The sequence below is a fragment of the Heterocephalus glaber genome, unplaced genomic scaffold, assembly GCF_053883595.1.
Source record: "Heterocephalus glaber isolate CG9 unplaced genomic scaffold, H.glaber_assembly_v1.0 deba00001594, whole genome shotgun sequence".
Taxonomy (NCBI): domain Eukaryota; kingdom Metazoa; phylum Chordata; class Mammalia; order Rodentia; family Bathyergidae; genus Heterocephalus; species Heterocephalus glaber.
Genome location: NW_028258369.1, coordinates 212165 through 225197, shown reverse-complemented (window position 1 = coordinate 225197; position 13033 = coordinate 212165). Strand labels below are relative to the sequence as shown.

At 39.9% G+C, this 13033-nt stretch overlaps 1 protein-coding gene across 1 annotated transcript; it reads left to right on the top strand.

Moving 5' to 3' along the window:
* Nucleotides 1-10447: 10447 nt before the first annotated feature.
* On the top strand, nucleotides 10448-11513 carry LOC101703074 (melanoma-associated antigen B3). Its single transcript, XM_004857750.3, has one exon. It carries the CDS (start codon nucleotides 10453-10455, stop codon nucleotides 11455-11457), a length of 1005 nt encoding a protein of 334 aa, XP_004857807.3. The 5' UTR covers nucleotides 10448-10452; the 3' UTR covers nucleotides 11458-11513.
* Nucleotides 11514-13033: the final 1520 nt, after the last annotated feature.

Below are 13033 nucleotides of genomic sequence, written 5' to 3'. Positions count from 1 at the left end.
ACTCTGTGGTGGTCTGAGATGCAGTGTGGAAAAAGTGGCAGTAGGGCCGGGGATTTAGCTCAGTGGTTCTGCTGCCTTCGTCACAAGTGCAAGGCCCCAAGTCTGATCCATGATACAAAAAAAAAAAAAAAAAAGTGGCAGAGAGGCATACTTTCCTTGGCCTAATAGATTTAGAAAATTCATCATATTATTATCCATTTTGGGGTTTTCTAATGCATATTGATATAATGAGAGTTCTGGGAATGTTGTGAAAACAAAAACAGATACTAAAACTCATTCGAATTTGCTTAAACCAGCTTACTCTAAAATGAGTTCAGTGTGTGTGTGTGTGTGTGTGTGTGTGTGTGTGTGTGTGTGTTTGCAGCACTGATTGAGAAGTATATTTGATTTACTATTTGACTTGCTGTAACAATATCTCACAAAGTATCCATTAGTGGATACTTTCTCCACTGCCTTTCAATTTCTGATATTTAGCTTTAAAATCTAAAGTTTTGGATGACATGAGGTTTTGGATCCCATATTTGTTGCTATTAATCAGGCTTAAGAATAAGAGATTTGGTATTTAGCAAATTGGAAATCTTTGGGTTTCTTTTTCTTCCTGTTATCCACACAGGATAGCACAGTATTGGAATAAGTATTTTCTTGGAAATTTAAAAGAATGACACATGCAAACAGCTCAGATCACAAGGTAATGAAAAATAAAGAAGGCATGGGGTGCTCAATTCTTGATTTACCTCATTCCATTACATGCTTCTCTTTGTAAATTAACCGATATGTTCTTGGGTTGGTTTGTCTTGTAAAAGAATGTATAATAAATTAAATTGTAACAATTTAGAACTCTTGTTAAGTGGTTCTTGTATTTGTCAAATATTAATCAAAAATCTGCTCTTTGGAAAACTCTTTGTTAGTATTGGGACTGGGAAGAAAAAGGAAGTCTCATTACTGTCTATAGAAATTTCATAATTAATAATAGTATATCTTTTTAAAATGGTAAAATTTTCTCTCAGATCTGTAGGACAAGGAAGAAAAGGAAGGATAAAGAAGAGAAGTTCCACAGGACAAGGTTGAGTATAAATGCTCTGAGAAAAGGGTGATACTCTGTGAAACTCCAAATTGTTCATTGAGAGATAATTTAAAGGAGGCAGGGTGATCTAAGTGATGATGTAGGAGGGGTGAGCAGGGACCAGGCACTTAGATGGTGTCTTTACATGTGAAAGATTAAACCCGAGCAGAAAATTGCTCCTACCTGTGGTAAGTGGGTAAAAGAAAATCTCTACTTCAGGCTTTGCTCTTAGGAAGCAGCTCTGATTCTGTAGGCGACAGAGACCTGTGTGTGTGTGTGTGTGTGTGTGTGTGTGTGTGTGTGTGTGTGTTACTGGGTATTGAATGCAGGGCCTTTGCACTGAGCTTTTTTATCCCCACCCCCTTTTTATCTTTTCCCACATTTTTTATTATACAGGATAATTAGTTTCAATTTGGAATATTTGTACAGACAAATCCTTTAATTATCCCCCCATCACCTACTTGACCCAACCTTCCCCATGTTGTTGATTTGGGGTGGTTTCAATATGCATAATGTATTTTGATGGTATTCACACACCCCCATTATATGACCTTATACCTACTCCACATCCTCCTTAGGACTATCCTTGGGTCTAATAATAGTCTCCCTTCTATTTTCCTATCATGTCTTTTATATTCCTCATACTGGGCAATACATGTGATATTTGTCTTTCTGAGTCTGGCTTACTTCAGTCAACTTTATTTTGCTAAGGAGTCTTGCTAAATCACCAAGTAGCCGTGACAAGACTGAAACTTTCAATCCTCCTGCCTCAGCTTTCTAGAGTGCTGAGATCACAGGCATGTACCACCACACCCACCTCAGGCCCCTTAAAGTCATACTGATGGTGATGGGTGATTATGAGGGGACTTCAAACCAAAAATGGGTCTATGTCCTCCACTGGGACCGAGAGAGGCCCAGCCAGAGTAGACAAGTGAGGAGGAAACTGACTTTATCTCCAGGGACTAAAGGAGTTGAGGCCTATACCTCAGGGCCATATTTTCTGTTCTTAGTAGGAAGCATGTGGCAGAATTGCAAGCTGAGATGACTTCATTATTTCCAGAAGTGGTGTTAAGAAGAGGAGGGTCTTGGCCTAGTAGCATACACCTAATTAAACCAAGATATTCAAGGATTAAGAACAGGGAGGATATGATACAGAGTAATGATGAGGGAACCCCTTCCAGAAAGAAGAGGAGCACATAAGAGGCCCACCATTATTGAGTTCTGGACATGTTGGCTATGGGGGCAGCAATGATTCCTAGAATATTTTCAGCCCTATAAATCTCAGGTTATAAAGGTCAGGTTGATCTTCGCCCTCACTTTTTCTTTTTTTGTTGTCGTTTCGAGGATTGAACAAAGGGCCTTCACACTGTGGTATATGTCCAGTCTATTATAACTTGCTTTGAAACAGTGTCTCACTAAGTCATTAAATTGCTCAGGTTGAACTCTAATTTGCAATGCTCTTGCCTCACTCTCACTTCTGATTTTCAGTCTTAGGGGAGGTACGATCCTTAGGCTAAAGGTATAGGCCAGCCATTAGTAAAGAGAAAAGTGTGTAGTAGCAAGCCTTATGAGGAGCCAGAGTAAGGGACCTTCAGGAGGACTAGGGACCCCAATGAGCCCAAGACTGAAAGAACACCCAGCTTTAAGTGTTACTTTCTAAATAGCAATAGGGAATGGCCCTGACACTGCCAAAAGCTGCTGTGGTGATCTGGAAAACTGAGAGGGCCTAAGAAAGTAGAAGACAGAGGGCCTCACTGTCAGTGCCTGCTGTCACCCTAGTTAGACTGTCAAGCTGAGCATAAGAATCATCCTAATGGTAGACATCTTCTGTGGGATTATAGAGGACAGAATGGCTAAAAGAACATATATCCTGTGAATTCCTACAAATAGGCCCTCATGGAATCCGGGTAGGAAGTCCTTGGTTAAAATCAAGGTGCTCTGTCTGTGCTGAAGGTGCTCATAGTGTCTCATTTTCCCTGCTCCAGGTAACTCAATCTCTATTCATCGTATCCATAGTCCTACCTGCTCTCCATGACTATATCTGTCATGCCCCTGGGACAGAAGAGTAAGTTCTGTGCTCCTAAGAAAGGCCACCAGGCCCAAGGTGAGATCTAGGGACCCAAGGATGCTCGGGCCACTTCATTACAGGAAGGAGAACCCTTGTCCTGCTCCTCTTCTGTCTTTGCAGAAAATGCTCTGAGCTTCTCTGCTACAGGTCTTCCCTAGAAGTTACCAGGAATTCTACCCAGCACCATCCTTGCTAGGGCTGCTTCACACAAAAGGTCTGGTACAGGTAGCAAGAGTAAAGGGGAGGAATGGGTGACTTCCCCTGTAGGCTTGCCTTCCACTGAGAGCTTGCAATAAAAACTCCTCATGAGGAAGGCATAAATATTGATGTAGTAACTGATGTACAAGTATAAAATGAAAGAGCCCATTATACAGGAAGAGATGCTGATGACTGCCCACAAACTGTTCCAAGAGCACTTCCCTGAGATCCTCAAGATGGGCTCTGAGCATGTGGAGCTGGTCTTTGGCCTTAAGGTGAAGGAACTCACACCAGGTGGCAGTTCCTACACCCTTCTCAACCTATTAGACATCACCAGTGATAAGAGCCTGAGTAATAAACTCCTGACAACTGGGGTTTTAACTCTCCTGAGTATGACCTTTCTACAGGACTATTGTGCTTCTCAGGAGGATATCTAGGAATTCCTGACCACATTAGGGTTCTTTGATGGGAACAGCACTTCATCTTTGGGGATTTCAAAAAATTAATCACTGACAATCTGGTGCAGAAAGGGTATGTCAAATATTGCCAGATGCTTGGAGAGTTCCACCATGCTACGAATTCCTATGGGGTTCAAGAGCTCACCCTGAAACCCTCTAGATGAAAGTCCTGGAGTATATGGCCAGGGTTAGTTTTTCAGTCATCACTGGCTTTCCTTCCCATTACAAAGAGGGTTTGAGAGATGAGGAAGAGAGAACCCAAGCCAAAGTTACAGCTAGGCATGCCCCTACTACTCACGCCAGTCCAAGTTTCAGGGCCAACTGCACAGACACCACCCCCAGTGAGATATGAGTCTGATTATTCACTTTGGGATTGAAAAGTCCTGTTAATCTTTACTCTGGTTCTGTATAAGTGATTTTTTATGACAATTTATTTTCATGTATCTCTCAACTGGGCTTCCTTTTAACAGAATGTTTACTTAGATTCATAATATAATTTCATGAATGTAGTGGTATGCACATTCACTACTCTCTACCAGGTTTAGTGATTCATTATTTGTTTGTTGTCAAATACAAATTGGAATTCATCAATTCTTGAAATCATGAAATCATTTTATTGACCTACATCAAGATAACATGACATTGGAACAGGAATGTCCCTGGAAATAAGAAGATCCAGAGTAAAATTTCTGGGAGAAACTGATAGAGATAAGAAAATAAAAGTTGCTCAGATTTTGGTTTGCTTTGTTTCATTTAGTTTTTCCTTCCATACATTTTAATGATACTTACCTGGATTTGCTTATGTTATTCAAGAATGTGTGAAAAACAAAATCAAACTGAATTAGACTTTTTATTCATGGCTTATAGTTTAACCCAAATATTAAGTAAACGTCTTATCTTGGGAAATGTTTAAGCTTTGTATCTGGGCTTTTTACTTAAAGGAGACTCAGCTCTTTTCCATGCAATGGTGGATTCTGGGACAGGGTATCATTAGAGAACAGAATAACATTTTGCTTCTTAAAGCTGTGGAACAGAGAAAAATAGGACAGAAAACATGACTTAGTTTTCATTGTTAGGTAGCATTTTTCAAAAATGTTTTCTGCTTTTTCTTTTATTTCTTATTGTCCTCGAAAGCTACAAATTCTGTCATGTCTTCTGATTTAAAAATAAAATAATCTGAGTAAATGGATGGTAATGTTCTGCTCAAAATCATCATAGTAAATATTCCACTCCCTAATGTGTCCATACAAGACAGGTATTTGCACAAATTATTTCCTTAGATTAGATATTCTCCTGCAGTCCTGCAAGCTAGTGCTTATCAAACTCACTGCTCACTAGAGGGCAAGAGGTACATAGTGTTTGTGAATGTGCTCAAGTTCACAGGACAGGCAACTGGCAGGGGTATGAGTAGACCCACAGCATTTCACTCCTCCTGTGCTGACACTCATACTGCGTCTCTCATTTCAGCTTTCTTTCAGTGCCCCCAAATGTTTCTAAGTTGGTAAAATATGACCTCGTGTCCAATGTACTGAATTTTAGTAAATAACGTGAACAATAAGAATACCACAATAATTGAGAATTTAAATAATGAAGAGAAAGAGACAATATGGAATGACAGTATGATTAATTACTTTTTGCAGTGTTATCAAAAGATTAAGTGCTTCCAATTTCACCTCATTGGGCTGTGTAGGGATTAACTCAGAACTAAAGCACTTACTTACGTTACATGAGGATCTTGGTTTGATCACTAGCACAGAAGGAAAGAAAGAAAGAAAGAAAGAAAGAAAGAAAGAAAGAAAGAAAGAAAGAAAGAAAGAAAGAAAGAAAGAAAGAAAGAAAGAAAGATTACTCTAGTATCCACCTTCTATCAGGACAGAAGTTTACATAAATTTACATCTGGCTGATAAAACAAGCAATATTTCACCTTGTATTTTTCTCTGGTCACTGACATATCCTGAGCCCTCTACTTTTGGCTATAGCCGCCCCATCTCACACCACTTCCAGGGAAGGAACCAATTTTCTGCAAAGTTTGCAGAGAGGCCAAAGGTCTACAGGTTGCATACACAGGCATTTCCATGAAAGATTTTATTGCCATTGACAGACCCAGGATAAGGGCTGTGAACCTCAGCACCACCGCAGGAGGACTGGGGGACTAAGTCCTGAGAATATGGGTGATGCCCCAGGAGGACGAAAATGTTCCCAAGTTCTTACAGAAAACAATGGGGCCAATCAGAATATCTATTACCTCCAGGGAACTGGTAAGGTCAGACTTGCCTTAGAAGTTGAATATACTGAGGGGGTCTTGTGTTCTTTATATCAGTTTTAAGGGAGGTAAAATTGTTGTTCTGAAAGTTCAGACACTAGAACCAAAGGAGGGATCCTATAACATCATCATTGTGCTAAGTACTTCGCACTTATTACACACCTCCCCCAGTCCTACAGAACTGGAAGCGCCACAGCCATCACATGCAGGTGGATCCCAAGGCTCATAGCATGGGGTAACTGCACAATTCACACAGCTGGTAGTGACAGGGCTGGATTTAGACCCCAGGTGTGAGTTAGTCTAAAACTCACAACATTTCGTCCTTCCCAATCTGAGGCTGACCTAGTGTCTCTTAATTCGCATTTTTCTCATTTTTGCAAATGTATCATGGGCAGTGAAAAAACAACTGTGGTTAATTTACTGAACTTTTAATTTAATGCACAGCCAGAACAATAATATCTCCAAATTAAATGTGACACTTGAATAATGAAAAGAGAAGTCATAGTTGGTGGCAATAGGATCACATATTCAATTTGATGTTAGCCTCAGAAGATCAGTGGCTCAAAAAGTCATCAAAGAGCCATTTACTCATCTATAAAACAATAAATATAGGAAGACAAAAGGTACATGAGATGCTACATCATGCTAGGAAAGACAAGAGAGCTCAATATTGTTTTCCTATTACAGCTCACTCTCTAATGTGGGCCCCCAGTCTTGTGCTATGTATTTCCCAGCTGCATATCACTTTTAGGTAGGAACACATTCTTTACAAGGTAAGCAAAGGGGAATTGCTCAAAAGTTTACATGGATGTGCCATTCCCCAGGAAGTCTTAAATATAAGGGGCAAGAACCTATAAAAGTAGCTCCTCCTAAATCTAGTGAGGTCTGAGGCATAATCTGCATTTTATTTCAAAGACATCTACACTCTAAGTATAAAGAGGTCCAAGTTGGAGCTGCAAGTAACCAACCAAATCCCTTTTTAAAATTCTTATTCTACTTGACCAAATGGAAGATTTACTTGCTTGTTTGTTTGCATTTTGGTATATTTAACATGTGCCCTATTTAATAATGTTGAGTACATGTGTGTATGAATACCAGATTGCACATTTAGTTCTATTTTCATAGGTTGTTGTAATTATTCTGTTATTTTGGTCAACATGTTGGTAATTGTTGGATATCCTTTTGTTATCTATAATACAACAAGCCATGAATAAGGAGTTTATTTTTATTAAATAAATTAATGGTATATCATGTTTTGGTATGCACACAAATTGTAAAAATATTACTAAAGGTAAGGCATTTAATATATCTACTATTTTACATGGCTACACATTTTTGCTGAAAGAACCCTGTTGTGACTTGTATCTGCATGTCCCCCCAAAGCCTTATGTGATCATAGGTGGAGCTTTCAAGAGGTGGCTGGATCTAAGGTTTGTGATGCTGGATTAGGGTGTGTGATACTGGGATTATGGGTGTGTGATAACTAAATTGGCTTAGCATAAATCTGGATGTCATAATGGAATTCCCACCCTGGGTGTGGGTGGCACCACCCAAAAGGCTTGTAGCCTGGATGGGATAAGAGGGAAAGGGAGGATTGCTGCTTCACTTTGAGGTTTTCTACTTGCTGCCTTCTGCTTGCCACACCATGGACTATTTCTCCTCTGCAATGCCCTTCTGCCATGCCACCTTGCCTTGGAGATGGCCCACTATGGACTGAAATCTGTACAAACTGTGAACCAAAATAAACTTCTCCTCTTTTAATTTGTGGGAGTCGGGGATTTGGTCTCAGCAATGAGCAAAGCAACTAAGACAAGTGCCTAACATATACGCTTAATAAATTTCCAGGATAAGAATCAATATCATTAACTACAGTCCTCATGCTATATATCAGAATTCTATATGTAGCCATTCTTCATGACTACAACTTTGCAGCCTTCCACCTGTATCTACACATCCCCCATGCCCTCTTCTTTTAATCATTCTTTCATTATCCCCTTCAATGCATTCAAAATTTTTCTCTTTATTTTATGTATGTAAAGGACCTCATGGAGTGTTTTTCTTTCCATGTCTTACTTCTTTCACTTAGCATAACTTTCTCCATGCTGTCACAAATGGCAGGATTTTCCTTTCTAATATTAACAAATATTCATTGTATGCATATATCATAAATTCTTTATTTACTCATCCCCTGATGGACACTGGTACTTTTATTGTCTTGGTATATACAAATATTGCTGAAATGAATATAGGAGCACAGATATTTCCATGGGGTGCTAATTTCATTACCTTCACATGTATACACAGAAGAGGAATTGCTGGACTAAATGGTAGTTTGTTCTATTGTTTTTGCTGAACCTCCAGACTATTCTATGATACTTGTACCAATTTACATTCCTATCAATAGTTTATAAAAGTTCCCTTTACTCTACATGTTCCTCACCATTCATTGTCTTTTCACTTTGTTTTTGTTGTGATCAAACAAATGTGAAGTGATACTTCTACATGGACTAGATTTCCATTTCTCTAATGGTTAGTGATGTTGATCATCTCTTCATACATTTCATGACCATTTTTATTTCTTTTGCAGAGAAAATTACTATGACTAGTGATTTTCTTGTAAATAGGAATAAACTCTGTACTAAAATTGTTGAAATCAGAACTTAAAAAATGATAAAAGTTGATTAATATACTTCATTCTACTCTTTCTTCTTGTACTTGGACTATTCAAGAAATTAGAAGAAATTAAGTTATAATTTATTATACCTCATAATATTTTGTTTATTTCCCAGTAATTACTTGGAAGTATTCATGTGTCTACTGAACAAATATTCTCCCCAAAACAAAAACATCCAGCTTATTTCCATTGAATTTTAGAATCAAAGATGTTGACTTATACTTAGCTATAAAGAACAAATAAAAAGAAGGGATGCAGAAGGGAGGAGGTTGGAGATGGTGCATGTAAATGTCCTGAGACCAAGTAGTATGGAATCATAGAAAACTGCAAGTCCCTCAGTGGAAGATAATTCCTAGGGTTGGTTTTAAGGTTAAGTCCCCAAATTTGTACTCATGATATCATTCTCCATTCACACCTTGGAATGACCTTGGAGGCCCAGGTAAAGCTTTTAATCTGAATTCTACCTGTAAAACTTGAGGCAAGACAGGGCTTTAGTGTAAAGATGTAGCTCAGATTCAGCAGGTAAAGGAGAACTGGGCCCTAACTGGAGTCAAACTGAAGGCACTGAGTGCTAATGAGAGGATCATACTTCAAAGTAGGTGACAAGACACAAAGCAGTGTTCTGCCACTCCTTTCTGTGAGGCTCAAGTCAAGTGTATTTATAAGGGGGAGCTGTCTTCCCTGTATGGGTCCCTGTTTTGAGGCTGGAGGACTCAGGTTAGTGTAGAGAGGTGTTAAAACCTTATAGGAAGTCAAAGTCAGAGACTTGAGTGAGGACAAAGGAAGTACTGACTCCCAAAATGGGGTTCCTATATATTATTCTCCTTGCCTCAGCCCTGATAATTGCTAAAACAAAACAAAACACTATCCATCTGTGTTGTCTTCTCTTCATATGGAAAGCCATAGGATGATTGACCTGACTGTGTGCCCCAAATCTGCAGAAAGAGGAGATTTAGACCCTTATGGGAGTCAAGATGGTGACCCTAAATGAGGTCTGATAAACCAACTCCTCCATCAAGGATGAGAGAAAGATCAGAGTACCCTTCACCACTTGTACCCCTGAGGAGCCCAGGAATGGTGGTAAGGGGTATGAGAACTCCTTAGATTTGATTGCATTAGTTTGCTGAGTAACCTTGTCTGAGGGGACAGATAGCAGATCAACATGGAAGGATGTCCTAAGTCCTACCTAAAGCCACAGCTAGGACCCTGAATGAGGACTGAGGACCTCAACATACCCAAGTCTCAGCAAGCCTTCACAGAGCTCTTAGAACTGAGTATGATTGGCAAGGGAGGTAGACTGAAGTGCCCTTTCACTTGATCTGAGGATATTCCAGGGAATGCAAGATTTTAGGTGGAGGTGGCAAACTCACTGTAGCACAAGGGAGGGAGGAGGCACAAACTCTGCTCTCAGTTGATTTTACAATGATGAATGTGATCTAGGAACACTCTCTACCCAAGAGTACAAGAAGATCCCCAGGAATTAGATCTGCCACCTGCATTCTCACCATCAGTGCACACAGAAGGACTGGCCAACTATAGCCTAAGACAAAATTTAATTATTTCTACTGGGTTCTCAGAGGACAGGCAGATCTGAAGAGGAGATCTGTGGGTTCCTACAGCAGTGGTCACAGGAACCCTGCAAAGAAGTCTTCTTAAACTTAAGGAGGTATCTTTATGCCAGAGCTCCTTATGCACTATCATTTTCTCTCCTTCAGGTGTCCAAAACACATGCTATTCTGCCCAGACACCTGCCTGTTGTCTCAGACCACAGTCATCATGCCACAGAGTAAAAAAAATAAGCCACTTACTCCTAAGAAAGCTTCCCATGTCCAAAGGGAGGCCCCGAGACTCCAGGAAGCTCAGGCTTCCAAGAAGAAAATACTGCCCTCATCTTCTCCTCCTTTGGGGATTATCAGCCACACGAAGTCCACTTATCAGTCACGATGTCCTCCCAAGAGATCTCAGAGAGCAGTTTCCACCACTATGTCCTCAGATATTTCAACCCCAAGATCAGATAAAGGAGCCACCTGCAAAAGTAAGAAAAAGCAACATTCCTCCCAGCCTCCAAAGTCCATCATACAAATTCCCAGAGATGTTCTAACCAAGATGGCTAGCAGATTGGTTAATTTCATCATACGCAAGTACAAAATGAAAAGGCTCATTAGCAAAGAAGGTATGTTGAAGATCATCTATAAAAAGTACAAGAATCACTTCCTGGAGATCCTCAGAAAAGCTTCTTTCAACATAGAGGTGGTATTTGGCATGGACTTAAAAGAAACCGATGCTATCAGTCACTCTTATACCCTTGTCGACAAAATGAATCTCCCCTACAATGGGAAGCTGAGTCGCGGCAGGGGATTTCCTAAGACTGGTCTCCTGATGAACCTTCTGGGAGTGATCTTCATGAAGGGCAACTCGGTCACTGAGGAGAAGATCTGGGAATTTCTGAATAAGATGAGAATATATGATGGACAGAGACACTTCCTTTTCGGGGAGCCCAGGAAGCTCATCACAGGTGATCTAGTGAAGCTGAGATATCTGGAGTACCGCCAGGTACCGGACAGTGATCCTCCTCTGTATGAGTTCCTGTGGGGCCCAAGAGCCTATGCTGAGACCAGCAAGATGAAAGTCCTGGAGTTTTGGGCCAAGATCAATGATACTACACCTACTGCCTTCCAGGGCAGGTATGAAGAGGCTTTGAGAGATGAAGAAGAGAGAGCTAAAAAGACATAATTTCACTCAATGATAGCACTAATGCCACAAATAGGGAAAGTTCTATTCCCGTGACAACAGCTCCCCTCATAGCTAGTGAACTTGGGGAAGGCTCTTCTCTATGTAGTTAAAAAGAGAAGTTAGTGTTCCCAGTAGTGGGAGGTGGCAGGGACTGGCGAGAACACAGTGTTTCATATCTTTGCACTTCTACTTTATAGAGGCAGTTTGAATATTTTCCGTATAATTTGTTATATTTCAAAGGTTCCTATTATTTAGCATTATAATCTAAGCTTATGAACACTCCTTGCCACACTGCCTTAACAGGTTAAGAGGAAGCAGGGTTTTTTGTTTCTTTGTTTTGTAAAAGAAATGTTGAAAATTCCATCTTCTTTACTGATCTGGTACATAACTATGTGAAATTGGAATAAGCATTTTTTAAATGTGAAAACAATAATAAAACGCATAGAATAAAGAAATAGAAAATGTTTGAGCTGGTCAGCATTTGACTTCCTATTCTATTTCTCTGTATTTTATAGAATTAAAAACTGCATTACTGTGGCTTATTCTGGAATTAAGATTTTATCATAATTTATTAGACACTTGTACTCATCAACTTATTTATTTCCTAAATACCAGTTGTGCGTCTGCTCCTAGCAAGCTCCTTGCCGGTACTGGCAGGGAGAATAAAAGGTTAGTAACTGACCATAGAATCATAGTGTTCAGAAACAGCTGTCGTATAAGGAAAATGGTGATACGCAGTGCAAGGCTGAAATGCAAATGAAAAGAGATTAGAAAGGGGGAGAGGTGGTTTGAGATGAGAGCAGTCAAATGTAAATTAGCTGGTCAATTGGTAAGGAGTCAGGAAACTGCAAGTCCCTCAGGGGAGGTAAGCTAAGTGAGGCTGCATGGTTGGCTGGTTGAGTCTGTAAAGGTGGGAACAGGGTCCAGGTGGCAAGATGGAGCATCTCAGAAGAGAGTAACTAAGAGTCAATGGCAGAAATGCTCTTAGCAGTGATTAAGGGAGAATGTAGAAACCAAAGAGAATCTCTCCCTGGGGCAGGGATAAAAAGTGCCCTGTGCACCTGTCCCAGCACTTTCAATCATAGCGCACAAACTGGGAGTTCTATAGACATAGTCTGCACTTAGTTTCTGTGTAAGACTGAAGATACCCTCAAGGGATGGGGTTTTAACCAAAGACTCTGTACTGCACATTTTGCCCTAACAGGGAATTCTGTGCCTGCTCAATTAAAAGTGCATTCAATTAAGTTGTCTTGATGTAATTTGGCAAAAGTTCTACATTTTTTATCATGGTGAAATGAATGTGAATAGGAGTTATTTCCATGGAAGAGTAGCTGAGAGGAAAGGAATTTTGTTTTCTACACATAACTTTTAGAATCTTTGTGTTGAATCACTTGAGGAAATCTATGCACTGACATTGAATGACTTATCAGGTAAGAGGAAATATTAGTAAGTTTTTCATACCAAATAGCACTTTATCTGATGGCTTCTGGCTTTTCTTTGTCCTAGAATGTGGCATAATCTCTGAGGTCTCCTGTGCGTGCACACACACACACACACACACACACACACAAACACA

Excerpts from the sequence above, each read along its gene's own strand:
- LOC101703074 (XM_004857750.3), top strand. The coding sequence starts at position 10,453 with ATGCTATTCTGCCCAGACACCTGCCTGTTGTCTCAGACCACAGTCATC.